The following is a 16016-nucleotide window of genomic DNA, read 5'->3' on the forward strand; positions in this document are numbered from 1 at the left end:
AGGCTGGAGCTGGAATCGAACCCGGTACCTCTGCACTGTGAAATCGACGTGCTCACCACTCGACTACCGGGACGCCCCCATTTCTGGACCCATGAAGTTCAAAATAGTACCTACTGGCACTAGATAATTTACTTAATTCATCCCCGCTCACATGACTCTGAATGATACAATACTCAATGGATTTAGGGAATAATTGTGTGTGTGGGGGGGGGTGGTTCTAGTATGTACATGTTCAATTTGTCCTCCACTATACAAATGCATCTGTTCTGAATGAATTATTCATCTGCTGCTTTTTGCTTCATACTGTATGAATGCCATGCTAATTTGTCTCGTTTTTTTTTTTTTTTGTGTGGCCAAGGGCTACTCAAAGGCACTGAGACAGTAAACATCCTTTGCAGATGATTGCAGATTGGCTTTGACTTGATGTGTTGTGGTCTTTAATATAGATAAAAAGCAAGAATGAACCCTGACATAGAAACAACATTCGCTACGTGCTCACACACTTGCCGCGCAGTGAGATATGGGTTTAAAGCATTCAAAGGATACTTTTATAAAATGAGAGAGGGTTGCCAGATAATTTTCAGCTGTAACACCCCTATTAACATCAGTAATCACAGGATTCGACTGGGTTTTAATCTTATCCCTAATGAGCTGAATCTTCTGAATAAAAAAATAAAATAAAAACTTGCATGCTATTGTGAGCTGAATGGGGGTACCTATTGGAGTTGTCGGCTGTTGTTACGTGAGCATTGCTACAGTATCAAATAAGTAGAGTGGTACCTCTATTTATGAAATTAATAGGTTCTGGAAGAAATTTCTGAACTAGAAAATTTTGTAAGTAGAGACGCATTTTCCATGTAAATGCCCTAATCCTTTCCAAGCCCCTGCATGATTCAGACATAAACGTATTCTAAAGCATAAAAATGCATCAAAATATGTAACAAATACATGTTACAATTAAATTATTGCACAATAAATGACAGTTGTGTATAACGTAAAAAACAAAGAATCAAGAATAAAAATGATGGTCATTTAACCTTTTACTGCGTCCTCCTCGTGTTGTTTTTTTTTTTTGTTTTTTTTTGCCTTTAGGTCATGTTCTCTCTCAGAAGTGGTTTTTGCCTGGCGTTTTGTAAAGAGGGCGGCCCGGTAGTCCGGTGGTTAGCACGTCGACTTCGCAGTGCAGGGGTACCGAGTTCAATTCCATCTCCGGCCTCCCTGTGTGGGGTTTGCATGTTTTCCCTGGGCCTGCGTGGGTTTTCTCCGGGTACTCCGGTTTCCTCCCACATTCCAAAAACATGCATGGCAGGCTGATTGAACACTCTCAATTGTCCCTAAGTGTGAGTGTGGGCGTGCATTGTTGTTCATCTCTGTGTGCCCTGCGATTGGCTGGCAACCAATTCAGGGTGTCACCCGCCTACTGCCCGAAGAAAGTTGGGATAGGCTCCAGCACCCCCTGCGACCCTAGTGAGAATAAAGCGGTTCGGAAGATGAATGAATGAATGAATGAATGAGTTTTGTAAATAACCGATCCAAGCTTTTGTCGGCTTTTAACAATCATTTGAAAATGTCCAAGGCAAACATCAGCAAAGTGAGCGATATCCCAACTGGTGAACACTTTTTCTGAGTGATTCACATTTACGTAAACCTATCGGAACGCCTCATGGCCCGAGGGGTGAATGACGAGGATGCTGCAGACACATATCTATCTCCACACATAGACACATACAGTAGAGGTCCCTCTTAGCCAATGGGATGCCACGCTGATGCTCGGTCGTAGCCAATGGCAGAGCAGCTACAAGTATGTTGCGTTCCAGAAATTCGGAGCTGTGAGTCCCAGCCCATACTGTATTTTTACCTTTCGTATCTTGAAATTTCTTTCGTAACAAGAGGCAATATTTTCCTGTTCAGGCATTTCGTAACTTGAAAATTTCGTATGAAGAGATGTTTGTCAGTAGAGGTACCACTATATTTTGGGTGGGTTTTATTTTTATTCAGGCTGTAGGAAGTTTTACTGAAAAATTCAGAGTGTTTTCGGATTTCAGCAAACTATCATATCATGCCCAATGGAAGACCTCGAGTTTAGTCTCATGCCATTTGCACTCAAGCTTTGTTTTACATTGTTATTTCAGTGTGTGTATTTATAGGCATTGTTAGAGTGAGGGCCACGTTTGAGAACAGATTCGAAAATATTGGCAACACGTCCACACTTCTTTCAAGGATGTGCAACCTGTGAACTCACAAAATTTGGAGGAGAGACCGCCTCAGCAGAAAACATGTCCTTATGCAATCTAGCAGTAGGTTGTGAATCATGTAAAGTGTAACGCTCTAAGCTACATAGAAGCTATCTATGTTGTGAGAGTCTAGCATAGCGCTAGTTAGCTCGAGCTTTACAGACACCATTCTTACTGGCTTGCTAATCACCTTGCGCACTTTGCGTAAAAAAAAAAAAAAAAAAAGTTTCACCAACTCCTGGCAAAGAAGAAACAATATGACTTGTTATCTCACGTGTGTACAATTATACATACCCTTGCCATTTATGGCATTTTCAGGATGAGAACCTTGCTGGGGCTCTGGTTACTATGGCTTCACTCAGTGGGAGTGGGTCTCTGAGAGCTCGGTGATTACTCCTGTTTATTCATCGTAATTATTCTGCACTCTTCATGCTGCATTGAAGAGCATGATTGCTGTGCTCCTTCTGATTTTGTTAACCATTTGATTTAATTATTTACGTTTCCTAGGTTTCCAAAGTGTAGAATTGCACATGAACATAAATGTGTGTGTGTGTGTGTGTGTGTGTGTGTGTGTGTGTGTGTGTGTGTGTGTGTGTGTGTGTGTGTGTGTTCGTGTGTGTGTGTGTGTGTGTGTGTACTGTAGTATGGCAACAGAAATTATATCTAAACCTTGTTTTTATGAATACGTGAACAGTATATACCTGTCATCTATTTTTCCCCCCCAGTTGTAAATAGCTATTCTCTGGAGGTTACAGGACCTTTGCCCATATCTGACATCTCTTCAATGCTTGTGAAAATCAATCAATGCAAATATCTCTTTAGTGGGGACAAACTCACAACAAGACTGCGTAGATGACATATTCAATCTTCTTTTTTGCATTCCAGTTCATGAATAAATGTGTTTGCAATATCTATTTGTTGTTGTTTACAGTTAATCTTTTGTTGTGTTTCAGGTTGGAGGAAAAGATAACCCTGCAGTTGACCCTATAATTCATGGCTTAAAGGGTGTGGTCCATCATGGTGAGTGATAGTCTCAAGTTCCAGCCCAGCAAATAGAATAAACGGTACCAATTTTATGTAACTGTATTTCCATGCCGGTAAGGTGATTTATTGGATACATGCAATTCATGATCATCTGATCAAATGAAAAGCAACACAAAAGTTGTGAACCGCAAGTATCTACCATGTGTCAATTACCGTTAAAGATCCAAATATCTACATATGGAGAACAGCATAAAAGATACCTTTAAGTTAATGCCATCTTATTATGATATCAATTCGGTTTTCGAAAAGGACAAAATAACTGCTGCTGTGTAGGTATTTAATGGCATTATTGAGACTCAGAATTGTAAGGGCCGTAGTTGAGTGCCCAGTGCAAGTTGCGATCAAACCGCAATTCTGACTATGCACATGTGTGGAGTTTCTCCCTTTTGATATTTTCCGACACATTGCACAAGTAGAAATGGGCGTCCGGGAGCGTTTTAACTATTTTGCGCCCTTGCAGGCTGAAACATAATGAATCCCAAGTGTATCCGCTCATTTGCATTAAAATCAGGGCAGTCTAAGCGGAAATTCAAAAATGTTTGAAAATGGAAAAAGATGGGAGGGAAATATATATTTTTTGTTTTAATATGGTTTCTGTCAGAGGACAAACATGACACAAACATTATTAACATTTTCCGATGCTGTAAAAATGTGTTGAATAGAAATTAAATGTCAACATTTCGTCAACGAATATTTGCGTCATAGCCTGCGACACACGTTTCTATTTGCAGGGCGGGATGTCAGTCAGGGGCCCGTTGTAAAAAAAACAAAAAAACAAAAACAGCTGCCTTTCACGGACAATTCACCAAGGGTATTTGCTAAGAATGGGAATCTGGGTGGCCAAGAGAAGCATTTTTAAACGGTACACGTGAGCTACGATAGTTAGCACACTGCGAAAGTGCATCCCGTGCCTTGTTCATCTTAGCGGCCGTTCTGGCTGTTGCTCATTACGGCATGTGTAAGTGTGTGTATGCGCGCGTGTGCGGTCACGCGTCGATCGCGGGAGGTTGGTTGTTCGAAAAGTAGATCTTCCGTCAAAAAAGTTTGGGCACCCCTCCTCTACAGAATGAACCGCAGGGGAAAAAAAAAAAAAAAAACAACTTTTAATCATGAATGCTCATTGTGTATTTGTAGCCAACTTAGTCATGTTGATAGCAGGCTAATATAGCTCATACAGCATGTGGTGCCTTCATTATAAGGCTTTTTATTTTTTGCGGCTCCAGACATATTTGTTTTTTTATTTATTTTGGTCCAATATAGCTCTTTCAACATTTTGGGTTGCCGACCCCTGGTTTAATGAATTCGTTTCTACAATGATCCTGAAGGATTGTCCCATCAATGAAATACGATGCCATCCACCACAAATATCTACGGAACATCAAATATGTCTGCCTGTGCCTCAATCAAATACACCAAGACTGCACCATCGCGTTACACCACCTGTATTACCATTTACACCTGCTGTTTCTTACCCAAATGGCAGGTGAGCCGGGGGAGTGTAATTGAAAACTCCCACATTCTGCCAGAACGCCTGGCGACACGTAGCACAGGATACCAAATTCCCAAGTGTGCTAAACTAGACAATGGGCATCAAAATCAAGATGTGCTTTTTAATTTGAACGCACGGGCACCTAACTACGAAAATAAGGCCCCAAGACTCTTGACACAATTAATCTAATTGTGAGCAATCACAATTGTCATTTGTTGTTCCACAAACAATCCACATTATTCTTCTTGAGGATCCATCTACACATCCTGACAAGACCAGGCCACAGGGTTTCAGCATATCATGGCCATCCATATGCCATACCGTGTGTAATTTTGCCCGATGTGCCGCTTGTTAGCCTTTTCTGCTTTACTCAGCTGACTGTGGACGGGAAACACAGAGGACATACAACTCCCGCGCCTTTACACAGTCACTCAGTGCGATGCAAACATCCACACACGGGACTTTCTTTGAGGGTTGCCACATGTGCACTCCACACAAACACAAACTTCCATGCACACACATGCACAAACACACTGGTCACACACCCAGCCCCAAATCATATTCAAGCATGTGACAATCATCATCACACTCTTATAAACCTCTTGCGCGTTCTCAGAGCCATTCCTTGTGGATTTGGTTCATTCAGCAGCCTCATTGAAACATCACATTGAACACGTAATCTTTGTGTTTGTGAAAAAGTTGGTCAAGTAACCGAGCAGGTGCCCTCATCCTTGCAATTTCTTCATAATGGCACACCTCACCTCAGGTAGTGAAGTTTGCACTGATGCTGTTTGTGCAGCCCAACCTCTTTTAATACATATACTTATTTGAACAATGTGACTTATCATAGGACTAATCCTGAGCATGTCCTCTATCACCTCATATGTATGTCCTGAATCAAAATATTCTTTAATGGCAGCAACTATGTTTGAATCACTGGTAATGCTCATTGTAAAAAAAAAAAAAACATGCCAGATGTGGTTCCTGATCAGAGATAAACAGTGCCAATAATTTATGAGTCTGATCTCCCCTAAAGTATCCACGTCTCCGGTTAATTTATTTCATTGTGGCTTTTTTTTTTCATTCGCTATTGTGATTAGTTATTTGGTGTTGTGATTAGTTAATCCCTTATTTTCATTTGCTGTTGTGATTAGTTAAATGCTGTTGTGTTTTCTTTCCATTTGCTATCATTTCATTTATTTTGCTGAATTGTTTGTGATGTGATTACTTGATCGTTGTTGCTTAGTTTTATTTTGTGATTGTTGTGTTTTTTTTTTTATTTTTATTTTCTTGTTGTATTTAGTTATTCGTTCATTGTGTTTAGGTACCGGTGCTTGCTGTTGTGTTTTGCACTTCGGGGCCACCATAATTACACCTGTACGTTGAAGTTCACCCTGTTAGCCCCCTTCCCTTACCTCCACTTTCAGGTGGGGGGGGGGGGTGAGTACCGACTATTGCTTGTGCCCATGCACTAACCAGCAGTTCAGAGTACCCACCCATTCAACTCCTTTGGGGGGAATACTGGAGGGCGCTTTTGCTAGGGACCGAATCATTCTGCTGGGGGACTTTAAGACTCACATGGGTAATGAGTGAGATTTGGAAGGGGCCCCCAATTAGAATGTGAGTGATGTTCTGTTATTGGACTTCTGTAGTTCAAGTTGATTATTTCTGTCTAATTAAAAGCTGTGCAATATTCATGCTTTCTAATAAGCTTCTTGATAAGCCACACCTGTGATGTGGATTGAATTATCTCCAGACTGGAGAAATGTTCACTAACACAGATTTAGACTAATTTGTGAAGAATATTTGAGGGAAATGGCCTTTTTTGGTGTGCGGAAAGAGTTGGGTCTGCAAAAAGTGTCCAGCTCATGAAAAACACCAAAAAGTGTTGCCTTAACACTTGTGTTTAGTGCAGGGGTGTCAAACTCATTTCACATTGTGGGCCACATATAGCCTCGGTGGATGTAAAGTGGGCCGGACCATTAAAATTATACCATACTCTGCTATAAATAACCAAAATAATTTATTTCCTTTGTTTTGGTCTAACGAAGCACAAGAACATTAGGAAAATTTAATAAACAGATCTAGTGGATACTCCATGAATTGCACCTGATTAAACGTAGTCAGTCCATGTCTCTTATGAATTTTTTCACTTTTAAATTATCTTGCGGGCCTGATCGAACCTCCTTGCGGGCCGGTTCCGGCCCGCGGGCCGTATGTTTGACATCAGTGTGAGTGTGTGTGTGTGTGTATATATATATATATATATACATAATGTTTATTCAATGGACTGATGGGTAAAATGTGGCGTTTAAAACGAGAGCCCTTGCGATAGCAATCTTGACAATAAAAAAACTGCAAAATTTGTAGTCTTAAGTACAGAACCAATAGTTTTGAAGAGAGCAATTGGATATCACGATTTGTCTGAATAAGACTTGAGAAGTGTTCCATTTTAGACACCTTTCACTTTGCGATGGTTGTAGCGCCAGCAACCTTGGGATTTGAGAAGCATGTGCAGCCAGTCTTTTTTCCACCTGCGTTCAGCTTTGCACCATTCTTGTTTAGCTGCATGATTTCTCTCATGAAATCATGGCTCTGGTAACAGCAGTTACAGGAAAACTCTACATCAAAGAGCACAGTCATTCTATTGGTAATTACGTTGTCCAACATTTTCAAATTTGAGACCAAAAGCGGGAGGGAGGCCCAGTGGTCAAGTGGTCAGCGCGGCGACCTCACAGTGTAGAGGTGGCAGGGTTTGATTCCGGCTCCGGCCTTCCTGTGTGGAGTTTGCATGTTCTCCCCATGCCTGCGTGGGGTCTTTTCCAGGCACTCCGGTTTCTTCCCACTGAAGTGTGTATTTGGCGGAATACACACTTCACCACGTTCCAAAAACATGCATGGCAGGTTAATGGAACACTCTAAGTTGTTCCTAGGTGTGACTGTGAGTGCAAATGGTTATTTGTCTCTGTGTGCCCTGCGATTGGCTGGCAACCCGTTCAGGGTGACCCCCGCCTACTGCCCAAAGACAGCTGGGATAGGCTCCAGCACCCACCGCGATCCTTGTGAGGATAAAGCAGATCGGAGAATGGCGACCAAAAGCAAGGACGAGATCTAAAGTATGTCCTTGTTTGTGAGTTGGGGCAGAACTAAAGTTCTTGGAGCATTTAAGGAAGAGCATGCAGACGATAATAGTTTGAGTATTGCATTGCACTCACCCACACCAGTCCAAGCCTCAGTCAGGCAGAGTGAATCCAGGTCATTGGAAAGAAATAGCTTTCTCAGAATAGACGTTTTGTCCATCAACGACCAGGTGTTTGACAACGCTATCCTGTTGGAACCACCAGTAGTGTGCAACGCCTTCGATCGGCAAGCACTGGGAAACTCCCCCTTGGAATGTATAAAGCAATTACAAGGCAGTCAAAGTGAGCACTTGGCACACTCACAATTTTAGAAGCCGACAAATGAACATTAATCAACTGGGATTGGGCTGTCGATGAATGGTTTGATTAAGATACGTAAGTGGGGTGCACATAAGCGGTGCGCAAGTGTGCATGCGGGCTGCAAATAGTCTTGTGCGAGACAGATTCAATTGCCTCGGTGCTCATTTGTGTTCCAAGCATATTGCATCAGTGATTGCAGCTTAGTGCAGTCAAAAAGTCCAAGTCAAGTTAGCAATCAACAACAATCGCTTCCTAGGGTTAAATTCAGCATGAAAGACGACCAATACATTGACCTCCATTTTACACTATTGTGATGTTTTGCGTGTGTTACTCGATGTTGTGCTCTGTGCGCATGTGTATGTCATCATGGAAGAGTTCAGTTCACATCAGAGGATGCATTTGTTTTTGGAACTGGAACGAGAACATAAAAAGAAAAAATCTGAATTGGGCATCATGCCCTGCAGTGTGAACACAGCCTGTCAGACTGTGACACATTGCTGCTGGCAGAAAACTACATATAAAAGTAATATTCTGCATCTCACCCTTATTTCTGCGGCCCGCCTTCAATTCCACAGAGAGTTTAAAATTTCGCGGCAAATAACGCGATCGTGGAATCCTGCGGGGACCAATTAGCTAACTACCAAATTATTAAAAGGGCAAATTCCGCTCTACCCTCGTCTGTGGAGGAAATACAATTGTTGGTAACATAAGGTTCACAGCTGGTGTTTGTGCTATTCATTTTTTTAAAATAATTCCTTGGATGGTCAGAGAAGTCACTAATAACAGCGACAATATATTTAACTTGGCAACACTGATGCCAAGTCACTGCTCTTGTTTGCTTGAACTGCTGACACACCCGCACTTCAAAATAAAAGCAGTGCATACTTGATGTTTTAGTGTGACTTACAAAAGGCTACAGAGACTGTGGACTTGCCGGATGTGGCCCACAGGCCTGATTTTACCCAGATGTGCTGTAAATGTTTATGTTCATCCATAAGGTCAATATGGCGGGGGGAGAAAAATGAGCCCCATTGGGGGAAAAAAGAGCACCAAATAACAACCTCGAGTGCTCATCTGAGAACCACATCAAAAATGTTATGTGTACCCCAGTACAGAAGGTATAATAGATGTATAGAAAAAAAATCCCCAATTTTCATTCCACATTGATATACATTGAGGAAAGAACAAAAGAAGAATAATTTTGGATAAGCTCTTGAAGACTCGTGTCTACCGTAGCCCCTTAATTGATGCCACAAGAACAAAACACTAATTCTGAATCAAAACAGAATACTATCTCTCCCACAAAGTGGTTGGTTAGTTTATTCTGCCTCCACCAGTGCTACCAAGTGGAGTTGGTTATATTTTTCACAACCCTCTCTTCACATGTTCCGGATCTTGTCTAGTCCGGCACACACTGCAAGTTTTGCATTTTATGCCTTGTTACATTTTACATGAAACCTCACTGGAACAAACGTTCTTTGACTCTATAGCCAGCGAGCCGCGCTTGGCCATCCCTGTGAAATAAGCCTGGCGAAAAGGCTGATTTTACATAGCAGGCTGATGAAAAGTCTTGGAGGTGAAGGAGCTCATTGTTTTCAATTTTACAAAGGTTTGCATGGGGCTTTGAAAAAGATGTTAAGACTGCTAATAATATAGTGAGGTTTTGGAGAGAAGACACACGATGAAGACAACAAAAGTCATATTTACTTTGTTGACTAAAGGCATCACAGAAACAAAAATCTGGAATAACAGTAGCTTCAACTTGAAGTTGACAAGGAGGCTGAGACAGGAGTTATATTGGTTATCGTGCTTTGCTCAGGTCATTTCTTCATCAGAGCTGATGGTATTCCAGCTCAAAGCGAAAATATAAAGCTCCTACCACTGTCACAACACAGTATTTCCAGTGGAGACAGGCAGAAAAAAAATGCAAGTGGCCCAATTAGGGAGAGGATGAAGAATCAAACACACGTTACATCAGATTGTATTTCAAAGTGCAATGAGATAAAAGACCACATATATTACTATTTCATTTAACATTAAAACAGCTAATATTCTAACATACAACTAATACCCTAATTATTATCACAAAAGGTTATATAACTTATGATTAATTATAAATAATGAACCTTCGACATGTGCTGTGAAATAGTATTTGCCCCCTTCCCAAATTCTGTGTTCTTTATTTATCACATACAAAGGTTCATCACACCAATTTTAATGTCACACAGAGACTACCCAAAGAAATACAAAATATAGTTTCTAAATGCCAATTTAATTTAACAAGGCACACAAAAAAAAAAAAATCCAAAACTACCTGTCCCTATGTGAAAAAGCAATTGCCCCCCTTCCTTGTTAAATAAAGTAACTGGCACTTTCCGAATGATGAGTTCAATTTCACAGGCAACACCCTAGCAAGACGTTTGTTGAATTATGAATAGAATATGTGAGACAAAGTGAAGTACAAGATCTCAAGACACAAACGCATCATGTCGCGATTCAAAGAAATTCAAGAAGATATTAGGAACAAACTGACTGAAATCTATCAATCTGGAAAAGGTTACAAAGCCATTTCCAAGACCCTCAGGTTTCAGTAAACCACCGTCAGAGCCACTATCAACAAATGGATACAACTGGAAACAGTGGCATACATTTCCACGAGTGGTAGACCAGCTAAAATGACACCAAAAGTTCCATGACGACTCATCCAGGAGGTTGCAAAAGAATTTAGAACAATATCCAAAGAACTCCAGACCTTGCTGGCCTCAGTTCAGGCCAGTGTTCACGACTCTAACTTAAAAATGACACCGGCAAAAAATTGCATTCATGGGAGAGTTCCCAGGGGAAAACTACTGCTGTCCAGAAAGAACACAGAGGCAAACATGTATTTTTGACGTAGCCCATACCGCCTGACAGTAAGTTATGTCTTGCTTTATACACCTATTACACAGTTTTGTCATTGTTATTGGTGTACTTATTATTTTTCATCATTAACATTATTTTATAACGAATTAAGATCAAAACCTGTTTCACAATATCCATTCATTTTCTATACCGTCTATATGTCCTCATGCGAGTTATGGTTAACGTGAACTTATCCCAGGTGACTTCAGATGGGAGACAAGGTTCACTTTGGCTAATCATCGGGAACATACAGACAAGCGACCTGTCACACACAAATTCACACATACGGGCAACTGACGGTGTTATTTATCCCAAGAAGCATGTGTTGGCAGATGTGGGAGGAAACCAAATATCTGGAGAAAAAAAACACAGAGAGAACAGAACCTGCAAGCTACGTTCAGAGATGTTCCAACAGAGACTCACGCTGACATCTGATGGATCACGCAGTAATAATGATTATTTAAATTACTTGACTCGAAAGCTATGTTTTTGACACAATATTCAAAGTAGTCAGTATCTTTATACAAGAAAATTGACCTTTAAATGACAAAAGTGTTGTGTTTTAGACCTTTTTTTTGTTTGTTTTTGTTTTTTTGCTTGGGCCTTGAATTCTACGTTTGGAAGTGAGGTAAAAATTGGCACTAATCTTTGCTGTGCTTGATAAAAGCACTAATTCAAAAATGAATGTGACAGACAAAAGCCTGAAGACCTGTGCAGTGAATAGAAAACAAAAAAAATCACTTCCTCTTGCCTTCAGAGATGAACAAGCTATTCCCAAGAGTTTTGTCCTCTATGCTTTGTTCACTTCACAAACTCCTCATGCAGTGGCCGTGAGTACAATTCTAGTGCGGGACTGGAGAGTGTAGCTATATCATTTCTGAAGGAGAGGAATGGGGTCTGGAGGGTTGAAGCGAGGCAGTGAGTATCAAACGCACGCTCAGAGATTCCTTTACAACTATACAGTGTCACCTGCCGATGTGCAAATACATCAGTAAAATTCACCCTTGGTTTTTGTTTTTTAGCAGGTTGATAGGAATTGGCGCTTGGATGTCCTTTGCAAAGCTGGGCCGTGATAGTTTGACGTAAATTAGTGATGCGCTGATTTGAATATGTCCTCACTTTTGTTTTCTAGAAAAAGAGACTTTCTTGGAACCTTTTGCCCTAAAAGACCTGCTGCCATCGTCGTTGGGCAGCTACTATCGCTACACGGGCTCACTGACCACTCCTCCCTGCAGTAAAATTGTGGAGTGGATCATCTTCAGCAGACCGATCTATGTCTCTTACAAACAGGTGAGAAACACACACAACAGAAGGTTTATGAACACACGACATACAAAAGATGTTAGGCTTTCAAGTGAAATTTAAAGATGAACCTAAAATATGATGAGTTTTAAAGTAAGACCTCGGAAGTTAATGCTGAACACAACAGGACGCTTTTTTATCAGAAAACTGATTGGATTCATTTGCACGGACAGCTACGTTGTTACTTGCGTTACGGATCAACAGGTTCCGAGATCAACTGGCTCCCAATATCAGCTGTGGCTAGACCACTAATTGTTTTCTCTTCTTATCTGCGGATTCATCACTTCTTCAAAGCACTACATCGAAGAGATGGTGGACTTGAGTCATGTGACTCGACTCAAGTCAAACTTGTTGTTGCTATTTTTAGGACTTGCAACTTGCTTGCCAAAAACTTGGGAATGACTCGACATGGTATCTGAATGACCCTACTTGACTTTGACTTGAACTACATGACTTAACAAGTCATCTTGCTTATAGTTTGAAATCTACATTTTAACACAATTTGGCTTTTCGGAAGGAAAGCAAGAAATAAATAAAAAAAGTGAGGTTTTCTTTCATTCACGCCAACATGGCAACCCAATCAACGTCACTTGTTAGTGAGAAGTGGTATATGTGTGTTTGTGTGTGTGTGTGTGTGTGTGTGTGTGTGTGTGTGTGTGTACATGTGCATGTGTTCATCAGGGATGACAAATGGGTATTCGTCATCATTGTCCGATTTGAAAAAGCTCTGTTGTAGATTTAACTGCCGCCATTAATCCATGTCCTCACCACCAAACTGCTTCTGCACGTCACCTTGCGACGTAGGATCTCCGTACCGCACCCACACCCACTCACACTCTGTGGACCAAGATCTGATCAAATCCAGTCCTGCAATCTAGTGGTGATTTATCAGACATCAATCATTCCCACAGCCTCCATAACTAACTGAGGAGATGCGTGGAGCCCAATATTAATGTATTTTAATTTTAAAAAAAAAACAGCACCCAAAACATATTTCTACATTTTGGGACCAAACGATTTTTGCAAATGTACTTTTACATTTCTTTATTAAATGAGTTCGGTATCGATCCCCAAGCTTAAGTATTGATATTCGGCATTCAGTTATGTTTTCTTTATCTCTATTTTTGGTTTTTATGCCAACAAACTACTTTTTCCTGTCTTGATTTACACACACGGAAGCACCGGTGTCTGCCTCTGCCCAATCTTATTCTTATTACTGTATTGACAAGCGGAGAGGTTAGAATGCAAGAGTTGGCCTGAGTGGGTTTGTCATTTATTTGAAGGAAGTTAGCCACAATCTCGTTCTGCGTGAGTATGCTGCTTCTTCTTCATTGGTTTGGATGTAATAAATACCCCAACGCACTCCCCCCACCCCCAAAAAAAAAGCGCAGCGGTACCTCACATGTGGTTTTGATCACAGTTTTGTGTAATTAAAAAAAAAAAAAAAACACTTCTGGTGTCTATCGGATTGGAATCTCAATATTTTGCAGAGGATTTTACTTGACATTGCATCAAATCCAAAATCAATGGTACCATCCATCTCAACCAGAAAAAAAAACCCCAAAAACGTATGTACTTTTTAAATGTGATGACACATGTTTACGCCCACATTCAGCATATTCTACATTTTAAAAACAGAAAAACAGATATGCATCCCGGCTAGAATTGAATAAAAAGACGTATCATCATAAAAAATTCTGGTTGGTCCGGCAGAAAGAGAGTCTGAAATGGCATCAATCTTTCAACAGTGTCTCTCTATCGATCTATCTATCCATCCATTCTCAGTAAGTGCTGTCCAATGCGTGGGATACTCATAAGAACTCATAGCATGGGGGCTACAGCAAAGAATGACAGCATATGTAACAAACACAAGGAAACACTGTACACTCCTAAGTGTCAAATCAATCACAGTTCCTGCTCTCTGACTGTTGATTCCTGACTAGTGTCGATTAGTCCTCAAATAGTTTTTTTCTTTCATCCTCCCCTCCCTTTGTATTTTATCTTCTCTTGCTACGAGCCCATTCTTTTGGATGATAGTTGAAGTAGGTCAGCTAGAGTGACAGTTGCTGCTCAGGGCCTGCTTTTAGAGTGGATTCATGCCAAAGCTGTTACACAACTCCCCACCTAAAGTTCCCTTCTTTCAGACAGACACATGGACGCGCCACACTTGTCTGTGTGTGTGTGTGTTGTTTCTTGGTCGCGATTCCAACAGGGATGTGTGATTTTTGTGGCACTCTGGATGAGATTTCCTAAAACTTAACGGTATGATTGAACCAGGGATGACCAGGTATTTCCATTTCAAGGTGAGGTTTATTAAAAAAATAATGTGAGGTTAAAAGTAGAGATTGTTTCAATGTCAAGTTTACATCAGTCCATCATTTGTCTATTAAATCAAAACAGAGGACACTGCTAAGAACATCCACAACCAGATTTATGGCACCAAAAACAAACAAGCACACAACCAATCACAAAGGCATGACAGATGCCAAATGCCAACCACGACAGACAAATTTTGCTAATTTACCAAGTTCCTACAAAAAAATGAACAAAATAAAAATATTTATATGTAAGGAAGAATCATTTACCAATGTTTTTTTACGAATGAAATTCAAAAGTATGGCATTTATAACTTTAATACACTGGTGACATCTAACGACAGTTTTTTAAAATTTTATTTTATAATGCAGTTGTTAACTAAGGGTTAACCTCACCCTATTCTTGTTTGTGAACAACTGAATCTTTTGGGAATGCTCCTTTTATACCCAAACATGACACTCACCTTATTCCAACTAATCTTTTCACCTGTGACTGTTCCAAACATTATCTTTTTTTTTTTAACCGTTCCTCAATTTCCCCAGCCTTTTGTTGCCCCGTCCCATCTTTTTTCAAATGTGTTGGAGGCCTCAAAAGAAAAATGAGAAAATATTTACCCCAAAAAAAAAAAATATATATATATATACAAAGAAAAAAAAAAATCCTCGTCTCACCCCTCGGGTTTAACCGTTCCTCAATTTCCCCAGCCTTTTGTTGCCCCGTCCCATCTTTTTTCAAATGTGTTGGAGGCCTCAAAAGAAAAATGAGAAAATATTTACCCCAAAAAAAAAAATATATATATATATATATGTCGGATGGGCGGTTTCCTCAACTTCATGGCAGAGGTTAACAAGCTGAGAGTTTATCATCGTGAATTGCATTGAATGGGGAAAATATGGAACGTATAACATAAGTGTTGGATCTATTTGGGTTTTGCACATATCCACAACTTGTTTTATTTTGCACCCTCCAACGGCTTTCCTCTGCCCTTTATCTATGATCACGATATCTGGTTGGTTCGCCAGTACCATCTTGTCAGTCTGGTTCTGGAAGTCCCACAGGATCTTCGCTCTGCCATTCTCCACCACCTTCGGAGGTGTTCCCCATTTTGACCTTGGGGTTTCCAGTCCATACTCTGCACAGATGTTTCGGTAGACTATGCCAGCCACCTGGTTATGGCGTTCCATGTAGGATTTCCCTGCCAGCATCTTACACCCTGCAGTTATGTGTTGGATCGTCTCAGGTGCCTCTTTGCACAACCTACACCTTGGGTCTTGTCTGGGCTGGAATTTC

The 16016-nt window shown here is 40.7% G+C and overlaps 1 protein-coding gene across 1 annotated transcript in view; it reads left to right on the top strand.

Moving 5' to 3' along the window:
- Positions 1 to 16016, top strand: part of LOC109529441 (receptor-type tyrosine-protein phosphatase gamma-like) — a 188494-nt gene that overhangs the window by 63281 nt on the left and 109197 nt on the right. Inside the window, exons 5-6 of the mRNA XM_019892829.1 lie at positions 3188 to 3254; positions 12241 to 12398. Of these exons, the coding sequence (XP_019748388.1) occupies positions 3188 to 3254; positions 12241 to 12398 (225 nt within the window). The remainder of the gene's footprint in view (positions 1 to 3187; positions 3255 to 12240; positions 12399 to 16016) is intronic.

The sequence above is a fragment of the Hippocampus comes genome, unplaced genomic scaffold, assembly GCF_001891065.2.
Source record: "Hippocampus comes isolate QL1 unplaced genomic scaffold, H_comes_QL1_v1.1 scaffold481, whole genome shotgun sequence".
Classification (NCBI taxonomy): domain Eukaryota; kingdom Metazoa; phylum Chordata; class Actinopteri; order Syngnathiformes; family Syngnathidae; genus Hippocampus; species Hippocampus comes.